The sequence below is a fragment of the Mercenaria mercenaria genome, chromosome 15, assembly GCF_021730395.1.
Source record: "Mercenaria mercenaria strain notata chromosome 15, MADL_Memer_1, whole genome shotgun sequence".
In the NCBI taxonomy this organism is placed as follows: domain Eukaryota; kingdom Metazoa; phylum Mollusca; class Bivalvia; order Venerida; family Veneridae; genus Mercenaria; species Mercenaria mercenaria.
In genome coordinates, this window is record NC_069375.1 from 73,621,463 (window position 1) to 73,640,001 (window position 18,539).

An 18,539-nucleotide genomic window follows, 5' to 3' on the forward strand; every position below is an offset into this window, starting at 1 on the left:
TGCTTCTACTAAGTTCCGTTTCACTATCACACATGTACAACCTGTATCTCGCATAGCGATTACATCCCTACCATTACAAGTACCGGGTTTTGTAGGACATGTACTTACACTAAGCAGTCCTAACTCCTCTACATCACTTAGTTCTATAATACTATTTCCACTCTCTGACCTACTTGACTTACTCCTATCTCTATCTCTATTTCTTCCTCTACCTCTACTCCTAGATCGGTCACGGCCTCTACCTCTATTTCTATTTTCCTTACTATTTCTATTCTCCCCTTTACTACTTTCCTGCTGCTGCTCTACCTCTACCTCTGCTGCTGCATTAGCACTATTACCGTACTTTCCACTCCTACAGTAATATGAGCTATGTCCTATACGACCACAATTAGTACACTTCAGTACACCAAAGGGTTGATAACCTCTACCTCTATTAGCAACATTGCTACTACCTCTATTACTAGTGCCTACATTACGACTACTAGGATACTGTCTCTGAGGTGTTTCATATGGTTTATAGCTCCGGTCCTTATTGGTTCGATTCACGACATACTTGGGACCTCCACGAGTCTTTGTAAACAAATCTGCATCTTCTGCTACATCCTTAGCTTTAACTAACTTCTTACTACTCAAATTCTGGTATAGTTCTCTATTACATATATCTAAAAATTGGTCCCTAAGAATAAAATCTAACAATCCTTCGTACGTTTTCTCTACCTTACTCAATCTAAGCCAACCATCTAAATATCTACTTATTCTGGCTAGAAACATCACAAAGGTCTCATTATCCCGAGGCCTTTCAGTTCTAAACTTCTTCTTATAGCCATCGTCAGTGAGTTCGAACTGACGTAGCAAAGCGGTTTTCAGTTTATCATAATCCTTCCTATCTTCCAACGGAAGTCTATCAAAAACCTCTCTTGCCGTACCCTTAAGAAGGAACGGTAAGTTAAGTGACCATATCTCTTTATCCCAATCCTGCGCAACAGCGTACGTTTCGTACACATTCAAGTACGCATCCATGGAATCAATTTTCTCATTAAAGGGAGACATCTTAACCTTTACCTTTTTCTTACTCATCTTTTCTAAGTCTGTATTAAACTTATGCTCTGTTTCTAATTTCTTACTTTCTGCTTCCTCCTTCTCTGTTTCTAACTTCCTAGCTAACATTAACTTCTCCTTTTCCATTTCTAACTTATCTAATTCTAACTTACGTTCTAACTCTAACTTTTCCTTTTCAGCTTCTAAACTACTACGTCGTTCATATTCTATCTTTTCTTTCTGCAACCTAGCCTCTAACTCTAATCTTTCCCTATCTGCTTCTAACCTTTCCTTCTTTCTCTCTCTCTCTGCTTCTAAACTACTTTGTTTTTCATATTCTATCTTTTCTTTCTGCAACCTAGCTTCTAACTCTAATCTATCTTTCTCTGCTTCTAATCTACTATGTCTTTCATCACGTTCCCTAGCCTGCTCTTCCTTAACAAAGTTACGTAACTCCTCTCCTTCATAACCTAACTCCTTTCCTACCTTCGTTAACTCTACTACACTAGTCATGACTACACTACGTTAACACTATATAACACTACAGTACAACAGCTACTATAACAACCTGAGACACTAAATAAACAATCGTGAGGGAATACTAGACTACACTAGTTTACACTAAGGCTATACAGTTACCACTGAAGCCAAAACAAAGTACTATACACTACGTATATACTACACAAAACGTCCTCACTAAAATAATAATACGCTAAGTTGCGCAACAGTACTATGTGTCAATCAAGGTTGCATAGGCAACAATCAACAAAGTACAGTGACAGTAGGCTGTAACAATACCTTAGCCTTATCAAATATCAATCAACTGTAACTAGTGTTAACACTTTAGTGTAACAAATAAAACAAAAATAAACCAAAGTGCTTTATCCTAAGATAAAGTATAGGTATAACACAACTGTGTAGCACTAAAACTTAAAAGTAGGTAAAAGTATATGCAAGTAAACAAGCTTGCTAAAACACACAAATTAAAAAAAAAATACTGTATCAGGTATGTATACAGTACACTAATACAAAATAGGATCACTGGGAGAAGTAGGGCGACGCACAAGTAAGACTGAGTAGGATAACTCTCCTTGTCAAGGGCAGTCACTCTCAGCACAAATATATGGTGGCTTAATCATAGAGTGACACAAAATAAACCCAAAAGAAAAATAAAAGGAACGAACTCACCCCAGAATCCAAGTGTCGTAAGCAACTGTCTATCAGTCTGTGACCACTAAAGCTGGTTAGCTGAAGCAATGGATCTGTCTTGTCTTGTCTGAGGTAAGACGTCACTCTGAAAAATGAATAAAACCATTATATGTGTAACAATAAAACAAAACAAGAGGAATCTTTACAAATTATTGCTGCAGTTAAATGGGTGTTATAATGTTCGAATAGCTACTGTGTCTGGTCGACCAATCCCACTTCTGACACCATTGTGACAGAAAGGCCGTACCGGTGACAGTAACCATCAGAAACAAATCAACACCCTTTACAATATTTACAAATTTATTTACATAAGATGATTATTTACAATGAATAGATGATATGAAGAAAAAAAAACTGATTATAAGAAGAAAAAAAAAAGAAAGTTCAGTATCTCTTGATTAAAAAGTTTTTATAGTCCATTCTAATCTGACGTGACACAGGTCTTTAATGTAATTGTGAACTTTAAGTCGCACAAACAATATATGACAACATATCTTCTAGTCCCTTTAAACCGTGAATACGTTGATTCCGTATTGGCTCCCTATGGTGGTAGGTGATTGCATCCCTGAGCTGACTTCAGAGGATAACAAAAATCATCGTCTTTGCGGTTTACGGCACAACCATGGGACGAAGGCTCTGCGCTGGGAATATCACATCCAGGCGAGTGAAGACAAGTGAACCTCGGCATTGTTACTTCCGGGTTATGACGTCATCAGGTAAAATCGTCTGGCGGAAGAAGCTCGATCGAGCATAAATTTCTAGCAAGAAAATAATTCAGACATAGATTCGTCTATAAAGTCGGAAGGTGGTGTGCGCAAGGCATAACTAGTCCAGTCTATTTAAAGGGTAATGTCCCGCCAAATACTAAATTTCATGGGATTCACGGATAATCCGTGTGCTATGACTATTGTCATTTTCACGGGATTCACGATATAGCCGGGGAATCTAACTACTTTGGCGCGAATTTAAATTGACAATTTGAGGCCCATTGTAGTGGTTTTGGGGATAAAAACATAAATTACTGAAGTTTATAAAATATCAACTTTCTTATTACTGAACAGAATTTAATGAAATTTACATGGAAATTTAAGTTATGAAATACAGAAAAGCATGAGAGGTATTTTATGCGTGAAATCTGACATTTACCTCAATAACTCAAAAATTTACAAAAAGATGATGCAATACCTGCATTTACAATACAGATAAAATAAGGCCCGTATGTCAATTTGTGACAAAGTTAATCTATTTTGTTTTAAAAAAGACCAGAAGTTGTCAAATCAGTGATCTTTTCATTTATTATACTATATGTGCCATGCGCTTGGCATAAATTTTAAGCCTTGTAGATAAGATGTCGCGAGTGCAAAATAAGATGTTAAGCCATGTAGATAAGATGTCGCATGTGCGAAATACGATGTTGAGTTCACGAAATCAGTCTATTGCACTAAATAGGATTTTAGTGCACAGAATAACATGTCGGGTGAGCGAGATAAGGTGTCGAGTGCACGAGATATCATGTCATTTGAACGAGACAACAATTCATGCGCAGAGATAACATGTCATGCAAGAGAAAAAGTCTGAAGCGTTCTGCTCGATATAATTTATTAAAAAAGAAATATTTGTGTTCCCACCCAAAATACTTACATCATTAAATCTTGCCTGTTTCTCAGACTTTTCTAGGCAATTTGATATGCTCTAGCAATAAAACTGTTAAACATATATTATTTTTCTAAACTCTTTTAAACCTTACCCTGCTAAATTTCTATAATGAACCTGTCCATCTTTCAGTTCCGACACTACCATTAACGGACTGATGACAAACACTGTAGATCATGATCAGACTGCACACATGTGCAGGCTGGTCATGATCTACACTGGTCGCTGAATTAATTGAGTCCAGCATGATAAGGGTTAAAAGTATATCAAAATTCTAGTGAGTTTCTAGTGAGTTATATCTAAACATCCTTTGTTAACACCATTAATTTAGAAAATAGAATTTAAAAAGAATATATAATTAAGAAAAAATATATCTCATTTAGTGATTTGTCGTTGAATAAATCATTGTTTGGAGTTCAGATGGTTTCTTTTCTAGTGTGTCGCTATGCCATTTGACGCCATGACGTAATGACTGTGACATCAGAACAGTGAATTATTGTATATTGAATTAATAATTCACTGAATTTCATATATCAAATGAAAGCTTCTAAAGGTATTTTTCTTTTACAACACTCAATAAAGGAAGGTATTCCATTCAAAAGTATTAGTGACACAATTCACAAAGGGAATAAATTTTAGATGATAACCTGTTACATATTGTTCCAAATGAAATGAACTTAGAAAATACAGCTTAAAAAATTCAACCTGACATTTACACCTGTATCATGGCTTACTTATAACTTATTAAATTACATGTATATACAGATTAAAAAATGAAGCTTGGTAGTAAATTGAAAATGTGTTAAATAGAACTGGAACAAGATCATCCTAACTTTTAACAAAATTAGCAAAATCTAGATTATGCAGTTTTGTCATTTTCCAACAAACATTAAAATAGCCAATCATATTTAATGGGGTTACCCCACACTGGGCTTCAGACATGTATTAAAAATTATTAATATCACTTTTTCTCAGAAATGACCTTATCTTGCAAAGGAACTACATGTATATATTACTGATTTAAATGGTTTGTATAGAATAAGTATAACAAGAGTTCTTAAGACAATAAATAAGTCTTTCTTTGACTACATTTGTACAAATTAATCTTACATTTTTCACAACCAGAATAAATAGAACTAGTTTCAATTTCAGAACGAAAAGAAGTGTTGCAACAATTCAAACAAATCAAATGTTTTCTTGGCCATGTTGGCGAGCACACACTTGGTCAAAAGTTGGTAGGGCTGTCATCGATAGAAACGATATCGATGTATCAACGATATTTTTTTGTCGATCGATTATCGATTCCCATTTTCAAAAATCGATATTTTACAGAGAGAAAAAAATATCCAAATAAACACTCCTAAAAACCAACTAAAGTTCACAAAGTTGTAAATTTGGATAAATGCAAAAAAGGAGTGAAAGCAAAATAAAAATGAAAGATGTTATTAATTTTTATGTATTTCTTTTATTTCATAAATACAAATACAACACAATCAAACAGAAATATGGAAAGTAGGCAATAAAACTTAAAATAGCATTTACAGGAAGGTATATAGTATCATATGAACAAATATGTCGTTAATCTAACTTAATAATCAACATATCGATGTATCGTCGATATTTGTCTTCTGATATATCGGTATCGTCGATACGCCTAAGACCCAATCAATGACAGCCCTAAAAGTTGGTGTCTTCTTAAAAATGATAGATCTTTCAATGAACAAGTCAACTTCAACATTTAACTCAAAACTATCTTCAAGAGAAGAAAACGACGTTTTCATCTTATATGTGCATTGAATGATACCATCCCTGGTATACACCATTGTATACACATCCCCTTGTAACACATTGAGGGCTCATTGAAACTTCATTTTCAATGGAGTCAGATCACCTGATATGAACATATCTCTATACACTTCTGCGGTTTTTCAACTTAAAAAACTTGAAAACTATTGATCTGCCCAGCGACAAATGTCACAACACACAATATTACACTTGTGTCTGACCATTCATGGTAGGTTTCAACTCATGACATACTGATATCACCAATGCTGAAGACATTAGCAATGACGCCCTCATCGACAGAACCACTATCATTCTGTGAGGTAAATTGGACTGCTCCTCATTCCCTTTTATATCCTCTACTCTTAGAGCATATGTACTGATACTGACAACAATGCTTTTTAAGATCAGTCATGGTTGAACTTCAACCTGAAGCTTAACAACCAGTCTATGAATCCAAACATTTACTCTTTGTTAGCTAAAAATATTCAGCTCAGAGATGTTTATATGCTGTTACGGATCTCTGCGCTGAAACGAATCCCGTAATGAAACCTAACCAGGAATCGTGCCAGAAGTCTGTCACGCTATAATTTCATCAAATGAAATGCAATGGACTCGCCTTTTACTTTAAAATATTTCTAATCCATTTCCCCTTTGATCTGGCGTAAAATAATAAATGCAACATAATTTGAACACAAGTTATACACTCAAGTTTCAAATTGGTACCCCTGTCTACAGTATCTTGTCCTCCATTGCAGTTGTCACATGATCAGGGTACTCTTCATTTTGAAAACCAATAGGCGATATAGAATCTTTATTTATTGACCTTTCCTGCGGATTTAAACATTCAAAGAAATGAATGATTATGTTTATGATTAAATTAAATTCATGTAGGTAAAATTCTGATACTGATTTTCAAAAATAACCACGTGCTCTGAACTGTTGCATGACGTCATCAGATTCTCACGAGAGACTGTGTGAGATGTTGCGGTTTGATACTGGTTAGATAACCAAATGGGGTTTCGCCATAACTTAATGGACGCGACCATCAGAAAATAAAAACAGCGTCAGTTAAGTTATGGCAGCCAGAACTAACTCTGTGTGTACATTAGTCGAACTGATCCGACATTTTCTTTTATATTGTAACGGTCAAACTGAATATTGCTTTAATTTATCATTACATTAAAAGTTCACCAATTTTCAAAATTTATTTTGTTGTCTGTTTGTTGATGTTGTTGCTGTTTGTTTTTTTTTTTTTGTTTTGTTTATTTAGAGTACAATTCTTCAAAGCTGCCTCCAACTTATTAACACACATACTCTGCAACATTAAAAATGTCCTCATGAGCATGTACTACAGTTGTTTTCGTTCACAGTAGCCACATCTAGCCGACTTTCCAACATGGTTACGAATATAGTTGGAACGAACCCGAGTCCACTTTTATCTGCATTACTCATTCAAATACTGCATTTTTCGATGTAAACATTGAACGGAATTGTTTTAGACAATCAAATTCCAGACAGATGAACTAGTATGTGTGTCTTAAAATAGTTTCTTCCATTCATACGTGCACTTTTCAAACTGTTTTGAAAGTCGAATCAATAATGGCGACCGCGCTATCCCAGAATACACGCCGTTCCAACGGTCTTATACCGTAATCATATACTACGGTCGGTACCCGTTACTGTTTAACCGTAAAACCCATTAAAGTTTACGGTATTTTTTTACAGTGTACATATAAATGCGAATGATTTTTTCTTAATATTTATCGCATAAATTGGCTTCTTTTTCTTCATTTGTTTACGACGTATTCTGAGAACACCCGCGGAGGGCGGGCGGGCGTCTCCAAATATTATTCACTCCCTAACTTGAGCAGTTTTTTCCAATGCTCACCAAACTTGGTAAAAATGTTAACATCTCAGGCAAGTTCAATAATCAGCCGGATCGTCCCAGTACTTCTGGAGTTACGCTCCTTTAGTTGCTCAAAGCTACAAGTATTGACTGCGTCCGCTGTTTAACTTGAGTAGTTCTTATCCAATATCCACCAAACTTGGTCAGTATGCTGATTTGCATTATATCTCTATTAAATAACATTGAATATTCTAAAGATTTTTGGAAGATAAAGGTTACATGTCTACCTTGAGGTATTATACAACCAGTCTTATGTGATCTTTTCTCATGAATCTCCTGAATGTTTATACTTACTTATCCATGGACGTTTGTGAAACCTGTCCCAGGGTCATGCGAACGACTCATCAAAAAATTGTGGTGAACATTTGTGTGCCAAGTTCATTCAATATCTCTCGATGTATGTCAGAGTTGCTTTGACCTCTCTCACCGGTGTGTTCTAATGGTGCTGCTTGACAAAATATAGGGCGGTTATATTTTCAAGGTCTAAAGGTCTAAGTCGGATGACCGACTCAGTCCCATTACGACTCTCTTTGAAATAATACTTTCCATTCGTCACAAAATATTCTCTTGGAAGTCATGAGATTATTATTGATACTGTTTTGCGTTGGATGTGTACATATCCAACGCATTTATACTTCATTCCCAGATAGCAGACATGCGTTGGGCCAACGTTGGGCCAACGGCAGACTCTTCGTTGGCCCAACGAAGATTTCCGACGTTGGCCCAACGCCATTTTGCTAATTGGCGCAACGTTGGCCCAACGGTTGGTACACCGTTGGCCCAACGACTGGTATCTTACACTCATCGTTGGCCCTCCATTGGGCCAACAACTGATATCCTACACTCATCGTTGGCCCTCCATTGGGCCAACAGCATTTTTTCGTCTATCACGGTTGGTCCAACGTTGGGCCAACTCTGTTTCTTTGTTGGCCAAAGATGGATGCCAACGCTATCACAACGATTACGAAATTGAAAAAAGACTAAAACTAGCATTGTTTAATACATGTTTTATTTTCAAATAGTTGTGATTTTGTTAACACTTAACAAAAAGAAATTTAACATTTATTTAAAGTTTGTTTGCAATTTTCCTGAAGACATATAACAGAATATTTCATCACTACAACATGTAAAATATTGATTCCAGTCTTTTATAAATCTAAATATTTTTTCTTATTTCAGTCACTAATTAAATCCTACTAAAGTGAATTACCGACTGTATATTAACTCATTATATATCCAAGTTCTGTTTGTTTGTTTTCTTTTCTCACTGAAGTTGCAGCTTTTTATATATTTTTTTTCCTGTGCACCACAGTGCTAGGCACTCCATTATTACCTCCTTGAACAGCACCCTGTAAAAAACAAAAATCATAATGTTGATTAAACCATCTACGTCAAATTGATAACAATAATTAATGTATGAAATTAATTTTTTGTCTGTATTTAACCGGGAAAAATATGTTAGAATTAACAAGAAAATGAGTTATTTTATTTACAGAATTTAATACTCAACACAAGTGCCATCCGCCAGCTTTAGATATAAGTATTTAACATATGTTCAAGTCATATGGATATAACATGCATACAGGATATAAAAAGAAATTCTGTATAAGATTCCATAACTTTATCAAAAAATATTTAAAATAAAACAAACAAAAAATCTTCTACTTACAGTTTATAACTGGAAGACCGGGTTTTTGTTAAATCTAGACCTATCACATGTATAATAGTTTCCTTTACTTCACATGTCTATAAAGCTAGAAATCTGGCCTAGAGAGTAAAATTAACCACATTTTCTGGGATTTCTTACATAACTCGGGTTAACGAGAGTTCATGTTCTGGAATATTCAACAAATTTATTGTAAACATTTTATGATTGTATACAATTAGATATTTGTTATAGAGTTAGTAAGGGTTTTTTTTTCAATACTTTTTTTCACAATTTTTTCAAGGTAGTAGATTTGAAATAGTTCAAAATATCATTACGGCTGCAGATAAGTTTTTAGTTTAATTAGCTCAAATTTAACTGATTACGAATTGGTGCAGAAAATTGTTTAATAATTAATTAAATATTGCATGTTACAGCTACAACCTGTGTATACCTGTGAGGGCTTGTGATAAAACAGTGGCCTGTAAAATATACAATTATTATATTATTACTTCTAATGGACCAACGTTGGCCCAACGTTGGGCCAACAATGTTTTCTTTGTATAAGCCTTTCCCTGAAAATCAATATCGGGCCAATGCAGAGATATCTGTGACTGAAATTTAAAGTTGGTTCAACGTTGGCCCAACAGCTGTATTTACAATACTTATTAATCATTGTTGGGCCAACAGTGGCCCAACAACGATTATCCTTTGACGGGTTTCCGTCGTTGGCCCAATGACTTCATGTTTACAGGGTTTTAATTAACTACCAAATCGCATTTTGGTAGTGACTACCAAAACTCGGCCGAATTTTGGTAGTGATTACCAAAATGCGTTGCTACCATTCTGAAGTGCAACATAGATTTATTACATGGCTTGACGTCATTTATCGGATGAAAAAGAGAAAACCAGCCTATGTGTAAATTTCATCCAGTGTACAATTATAAATTTTCTTTCTACTGTAGAAATAATATAAACTGATTACACATTCATCAATTCTATCCAATCTGCTTGAACTGTGCGGCCCCTTAAAAATAAGCAAATGGAAATATTCATTTTATTTGACAGTATAAAACAAATATAGATCTATTGATTAACAGTTTTAAAAGTTTCATTAAACTCTACATTGTAGAAGATTTTCTATTTGCGAAAACTGTTTCTAAGAAAACTGGCGGGAGTTCCAAGTTGTTCAAATCAGTCTAGCAATAAACTAAGCACTCTAATGCATCTATTCTATTTGCCGAAATTTCTTAGGATACATACATTTTTTGTATTTTCAGTTTTGAGAAAAGAATTTAATCAAATTCTTCATTGTAGAAAAACATACCCGGATGTGTACATATTATTTTAAGGATCACATCATATATGTCTTAAGCAATCCGGTCCTTTATTTTGAATTGATAAAATATCGTTTTCAGTCTGGATTACCTGCCCATTAACTGCTTAGTACTATGAGTACACGCCGAGATTCAGGCTATCTCATTTCCATTAAAATATCATTGATGCACACTTATGCAAACAACTAAACATACAGCTATATCTTGCTGAAATTGGCGCTTAGGTTGGCGTCCAAGTGATCTGGTGGCAAGAAGTAAGCGGCCTGTGGCACAGACACTTGAGGCTTTAACAAGCTTATCTTAGTGTTGGTCAAAAATACCCTGCAAAACCTAATTTTCTCCGTTTACTTATGTAAACGTAAATGTGTTAGACAAAAATAAGCGACGACTTTATTTTGTCAAGCATAACAAAAACTGTAAAGAAAAATATGTGCATTGGCTGTTTATGTGCTCTTCTAGAAAATGAAACGATGTTTTTTTTGTTTTATTTCAGAACTGGAGGAAGATTTCATAGCTCTCTACAGGAAAAAGAGTGAAGAAATAGAGCAAGGAACATGTAAAAATGGGTTATGCTGTCAAATTGTTGAACTGCTTCTTAAACGAACGTTTGAAAAACATCCGGACATGCAACAGTCGCGCGAACAATCCATGAGTGATATCCCACAATGCTTCAGTGAACATGAACATTCTAAGAAACATTACATACTTCTGGAGGCTTTAGGAAAATTAGCATTTGAAACGTTATTCAGTGAAAACAAGGAAAGCACCCTTGTGTTAAGCCAGTCAATGAAAGAGAAACATCTAACCCCAGAGTATTTGAAATTAAGTCTTGCCTCGGGACTATTAACACAAAGTACAGAAACGACACTAACAAAACAAATTTCTAAATTTTCATTCTCGCACAAAACAGAGCAAGAATTTTTTTGTGCATTGTACATTAGCTGTCAAAATGAAAGTGATGTCAAAAAAATCTTTCTGAAGGAATGCAAAAGTTTACAAAATATTCTTGACATGTCGACAGTGCTTGTTTTCATCAGCGGAATGAATGCAGAAATAATTTCTTCAATATCTCGCAATTTCATGTCAGTAATCAGTGAAGATAAGAGAACGAGTGAATACAGAACTACGACTGATTACAATAGATTCGTGAACCAACCTCTGAAAGACATACAAGACATGTACATTTCTTGTATGAAAGAAAACACGAGCGATAAGGAACTCAAAATTTGCTGCCAAGATTTTTTCTTTGGCGAAGATTGTGAAGAAGAAAAATACTTTAAGCATTTAACGCAGCTCTCAGTAGACAATAAAAACAACATGGCGTCAATAAATATCGACACAGCCCGTGGTGGTCGTAGTTTACGTGAAATTATTGATTGTTGTGATCTAGTTGATCCGTTCAACATCAATAAAATATGCTACTCGGGTGTCCTTGAAAACGCGCTACTTCCTGTACTGTTAAACAAGTCAACGAAATGTCTCACTGTTAGATCGCGTGGTGGTGATTCTTGGAGCCGTGAAATTTTGGAAACATTACAGAATAATTCTTTATTACAAGCAATTTATATCTTCAATTTCGCGATGAGTCACGATGTGCTGAATGACTTTCTGAATTATATTATAAATAGAAAAACAATGACGGAGATTAGATTGTTGTACTTACCATGTACCGAGCACCGCAAGTCGTGTAGTTTCAGTCTGGATTTTTGTCAGCATTCAGATCTAAGGAAGTTAGAATTGGAGGGGATACCTGAAGTGTCACAATTGAAAGTTAATAGTCAAGTGGAACATTTGGAGTTGGTGCATATCAATCTAGGTGAAATGTCGCTGCCTTCTGAAATGGGAAATATCAAACATGTTGAGTTGGTGTTGGTAAACATGTCTGTTTCAACATTGCGTGATCTCGTTAAGGTAGTGGAGAAACTTTTACACAAAGTCACAGTAACAATACTCAAGTGTAAGATAGAACCGGAAACAGAGTTTGAAGACGTTAAACAATATATACGCTCATCTCAGAATTTCCGAGTTACGAGGGATGTTTGGTTGGTGTTTGTGTTTGAAACAAAAGTTGAAAGTTAAGTTACTAAATAAACTCAGACTGATAGTGTCAATGTATATAAACATTATTCATTCAAACTACTATAAATTATTACACAACACACTGACATATCACATATGTGTAACATGTATATACACGTGTAGTGGGAACGTAGTTAGGGTTAGTTAGGTCACAGTAAGAGGTCACAGGAGAACCAGCCAATCGGAGAGGAGGATTCCTATCACATGGCCAGGAGGACCAATCACCGACGAGCAGCATCGCGTCACGACCAGACTCCATTGTATCAACTTGTGTATTCTTGCTTATCCACCGAAATCCAGGGCCATCTGGGTAGTAAGTGACCTGTATTGTAGTTATATCTGCCCGTTAGGGTTAGGAACCTTTTCTGCCTCTAATAGGAGTGTCAACTCCTGTATAGCGAAGGCCATTTTCGCTATACACGTGTACATAATTAGAAATAGTGACAGTCGCGCGTGTTAATATAAAAAACATTGGATGAAATTCTATGACAAAAAAATGGATGTTCTTGTACACGGATTTATAAACAAGTAAGTTATTTTCTTTGCTTTTATTTATTATATTCTAACAGTTTATTTTAACAGTTTTATAGAATTGAGCCCCGTCATGTTAAAAGGGGCCATCTTTATGAAAAAAATGTTTTCTTGAAATTTATTAATCAGTTTTAAATTAAGCTCAGTCTTCAAATTGACCACAGTTACTCTCAATTCCTGTGCAATGTATGCTCCCCGGATGTAGGGGGTGGGTGATGAGAGCATGTAGTAGCTACCTTGTTTGTTCGTTTCTCCGTCCGTCTGTTCGTCCGTCCGTCTGTCTGTCACACATTTTGTATGTAATCATGTACAAAATGTTAGTTATGTAGTATACTGGAATCTCAGTACCCACTGATGTGAATAGTTTGAAACTTCACACGCCTGTACACTGTCATGATCTGACATGCAATGCACAGGTTCCATAACTCTGGTTTGCATTTTTACAAAATTATTCCCCTTTTTTGACTTAGAAATTTTTGGTTAAAGTTTTGTATGTTAGTTTGTATGTCAGAACTCACTGATGGAAATACTTTGAAACTTGACATACCTGTTTACTGTCATGAACTGACATGCAGTTCACAGGTTCCGTAACTCTATATTGCATTTTTACAGAATTATTTCCCTTTTTCGACTTAGAACTTTTTTTGTTAAAGTTTTGTTTGTAAGTTGTTATTTCAGTACCCACTAATGGGAGTGTTTTCGAACATAATACACTTCTTTACTGTCTTAAACTGAAATGCAGTTCACAAGATCTATAACTCTTTATTGCATTATTACAGAATTATGCCCCTTTTTCGACTTAGAACTATTTTATGAAGATGTGCATGTAAGCTGGACTCAGTACCCACTAATGGAAATGATTTGAAACTTCACACACTTGCTTACTGTCATGAACTGACATGCAATGCACAGGTTCCATAACTCTACTTTGCCCTAGAAAAAATTGTGCCCCTTTTTCAACTTAGGAATTTTTGGTAACAGTTTTGTTTTTGAAGTTTGTATCTCAGTACGCACGGATGTGAATGGAATGAATGAAACTTTAAACATACACCTGTTTACTGTCATGATCTGACATGCGGTGCACAGGTTCAATAACAGTTACTATATTTTGCATTTTTAAGCCCCCACTTTTGGGGGATGGGGGCATATATATTTGCCCTTGTCCGTCCGTCCTCCGTCCTCCGTCCGTCCGTCCTTCCGAGAATGTTGTGTCGCGCCTAGCTCCAAAAGTATTTTACGTAGAGTCACAAAACATTACAGGAATGTTGGTCAGCATGTGTAGTTGTACACCTGGGGTTTCGCGTCCGGATTCATTCAGTCCTGTAGGAGTTATGGTCCCTGACTTTGAAAAAAATGGTCATTTTAGTGTTGAGTCGCGCCTAGCTCCAAAAGTATTTGACGTAGAGTCAAAAAACTTTACAGGAATGTTGGTCAGCATCTGTAGTTGTGCACCTGGGGTTTCGCGTCCGGATTTATTCAGTCATGTAGGAGTTATGGCCCCTGACTTAGCTAAAATTGGTCATTTTAATGTTGTGTCGCGTGTAGCTCCAAAAGTATTTGACCTAAAGTCACCAAAGTTTACAGGAATGTTGGTCAGCATGTGCAGTTGTGCACCTGGGGTTTCGCGTCCGGAATTATCCAGTCGTGTAGTAGTTATGGCCCCTGACTTAGCTAAAAATTGGCAATTTTAATTTGTCGCGTGTAGCTCGAAAAGTATTTGACCTAGAGTCACCAAAGTTTACAGGAATGTTGGTCAGTATGTGCAGTTGTGCATGAGGCTTCGCGTCCGGATTCATTCAGTCGTGTAGGAGTTATGGCCCCTCATTTAGTTAAAAATTGGTCATTTTAATGTTGTGTCGCGCCTAGAGTCACCAAAGTTTACAGGAATGTAGGTCAGCATGTGCATTTGTGCACCTGAGGTTTCGCGTCCGGATTCATTCAGTCATATAGGAGTTATGGTCCCTGACTTAGTTAAAAATTGGTCATTTCAATGTTTTGTGGCACGTAGCTCCAAAAGTATTTGACCTAGAATCACAAAAGTCTACAGGAATGTTGGTCAGCATGTGCAAATGTTCACCTGTGGTTTTGCCTCCAGATTCATTCATTATTATAGGAGTTATGGCCCCTGACCTAGGAACAAAATTGTGTCCTTTGGGTTAGGGTTAGGGGGCATCTGTATCCCATGGACACATTTCTAGTTTTAAAAAAAGGAATGCCTCTTTTTCAACTGAGAAATTTTTGGTTCAAGTTTTGTAAAGTACGCACTTCTGGAAATGCTTTGAAACTTCACATGCTTGTTCACAGGTTCCATAATTCTATTATTTATTAAATGTTTCCCATTTTTATTTTGCATTTTTTTAAAAAATGCCCCTTTTTCAACATAAATTTTTGGTTAAATTTTTGTATGAAAGTTTGTATCTCAGTATGCACTGATGGGATTGCTTTGAAACTTCACATACTTGTTTACCGTCATGATCTGACATGCAGGTTCCATAACTAAATAAAGGTTTGCATTTTTACAAAATCATGCCCCATTTTTAATTTTCAGTTAATTTTTTTTATGTCAGCTGTTATCTCAGTATATTAGCTTTTATCTCAGTATGCACTAACGGGATTCCTTTGAAACTTCACACACTCCTTTACTGTCATAAACTGACATGCCATGCACAGGTCCAATAACTCTTTTTTTTTGCATTTTTACAAAAAAATGCCCGTTTTCTAAATTTTTGGTTAAAATTTTGAATGTAAGCTGGAATCTCATAACCACTTATGGGGATTGATTGAAACATCACACACTTGTACACTGTCACAAGCTGATATGCAATGCACAGGTTCCATAACCCTGCTTTGCTATTTTCCGAAATTATGTCTCTTTTGATCTTCTGTATTCATTCAGTTGAAACAAACAAACTTGGAACATTATACATTATTTTTCACTTTCATATATATGAACCCCCGTTTACATCTCACTGGCATAGCGAGAGAAAACCATTTTGTGAAACTTTTTTAAATATCCACCACATGTAACAAATACTGTCCTATGTATATACAAGCATTAAACTGCAGTTCCTGTCAATTTATGGGAGAGAAATCATGTGTTAACAGAAAGATTCCCGCACTCACGTGCTGTTAAAACAACTTTTTTATTATATTAACCTACATACATTCTGTAAAACATTCGGCTTGTATTTCACAAGTGAACAGGCAGAAAAAGTTCCGTATTGCACCTTGAATTCCGTATTGTACCTTTCCGTATTGTATGCATTGCTGCTGGACTACCTTCATTAATATACATGAGTCATTGACCTGAGACAGTTCTATGAATAGCGCTCATAAAAGCTTCTCTTAGTTCCATTTTAATATTGATAAATATTGAAGATTTCGTTCGATAATAAAACAACAAACAAAACGGTCGAGGTATATAATACAAGGGTCATTGTGTTCGGGTTTAATGTCTTTTTCAACAATTTTTCAGTCATATAAGCGATGGTGTCTACTTGTAGCAGTGAGCACAATTCCCAACTTTGTAGTGCTGCTTCACTTGAATATCGCGCCGTAGACACGTGACATGATACCCCACCCAGTCACATTATACTGACACCGGGCTGACCAGTCCTAGCACTACCCTCTTAGTGCTGAGCGCCAAGCGAGGGAACTACTAGTACCTTTTTTTTACGTCTTTGGTATGACGCGGCCGATGATCGAACCCACGATCTCCCGCACTAGAAGCGGACGCTGTACCGCTAGGCTATCATTATATTAGTAGCTAGATCTGGGAGTTCGTCTCTCGTGGATTTTGCAAGGTCGGATTACACTCGGCGCTTTCGCGCCTCTTGAGATCTGATCTGGCAAAAAAAAATTAGCCGAATACAGCATCCCAGATCGCGCTACTGTTATAATAACCCTACTATATACGCGCGTTCCGTGGCAAAGCGTAAACGTACCATGGCCCTAAACCATCATTCAAAAGGAAATGACGTGAACATGAAAACAACAACGCAGATATTCCAGTGCATTTCATCGGAATTTGATGAAGTTAAGGGACAGTACATTTATTTAACAGATTTATGTGTTTAATTCTAGAATATAGCGTTAACGTTAGCGTATTTCGTGTTATAACATCTTTATAATACGCCAGGAATCGTTAGTTTCCTCTCCCTACCGGGTACCTTGGACTTCTGCGAACGACAACACGCGTTATCTCAACAGCAAAATCATCTAAACGCAATAAATATGATCCAATTTTGAACAATTAATCTTTTTCTTAAATTAGTGATCTATGACCCTATTATCTCGCGTTACGGTGTTATAGGTATTTTAGAGCTCCATTTTATTGAAGATCAGTTCTTTAAAATCAAAATAAATTTAGAATTTTAAACACTACTCTTTCCATTAAACTGTACCCACGAAATTGGTTTTCGCATTCTTAAGAAAATTACTGATTTAATTCAGTATAATCTAATATCTCTTTATAGTGTTTCAGTTAATGTACAAACATCTATTATCATTATCTAAACGTCTCCGAGACTGTCTATCTTTTGCACATTTAATTAATTAATGACTAATGCATCATACTTGGTTGCTTTTTCTACCCCAGTTTACCAGTCTATCAGTTTGTACATAGTCATTATTGTATCAACTTAGTGCTCATCTGGCAGTTCTCGGTAATTCTCGTCTAGGCCGACATCCGGTGCTGGTCGTTTCCATGGATACATTTGGCCCCAAAGTACAATTAATTTCCCATAGGATTACATACAAATATATCAATGCAAGGCTTTGACACAATATTCTGAAGACAAATGCAAATACCTTCTCTTTAGAAATCTATCCGAGAGAAACACAAAAATCACTTTGAAGTGACCTGTTGACCTGCTACATTTCTCCTCACATCTGTCAGAATGAATAGTGTATTGCGTTTTTACAAAGTGAAGCAGTCCAGCCTACTTTTTGTACAAATCCGCAGACAGTCATTTGCACAAGAAACCATGATTTTCCAGAAATTGTTTACCCCTTTCTCTTCATTTACATCAGATCTATAAAATTTGGCTACTTTCAGAAGCTCAGAATATTTATTTACAATCAAATCCATCATGAAACGAAGGACCTCTTTTCTCTCGGATACACTTCCTTTAGTTGGGTAAGGAAGGGCAGGTAACTGTACCTTGTTACCATTTCTTGTAGCTGGTCCCCGTGGTTCATTTGAGTGTCTCCGAAAATATTGTTCGACCTTTGGTCTCTTTGTAGAGTAATTGTTTATAGGAGAGATCGCAGTGGCGTCACACATTAACAACTGTTTATTTAGTGGTGGGCAAAACAAATGTTTTTGCATTGTTTGTGTATGGGATCGGAGTTTTTA

At 36.0% G+C, this 18,539-nt stretch overlaps 1 protein-coding gene across 1 annotated transcript in view; it reads left to right on the plus strand.

Annotated features, from left to right (window-relative positions):
- Positions 1-18,539, plus strand: part of LOC123542285 (uncharacterized) — a 35,706-nt gene that overhangs the window by 13,926 nt on the left and 3,241 nt on the right. The window contains exon 2 of the mRNA XM_053524336.1: positions 11,067-13,180. Coding sequence (XP_053380311.1) covers positions 11,067-12,652 — 1,586 coding nt within the window. The 3' untranslated portion in view covers positions 12,653-13,180. The remainder of the gene's footprint in view (positions 1-11,066; positions 13,181-18,539) is intronic.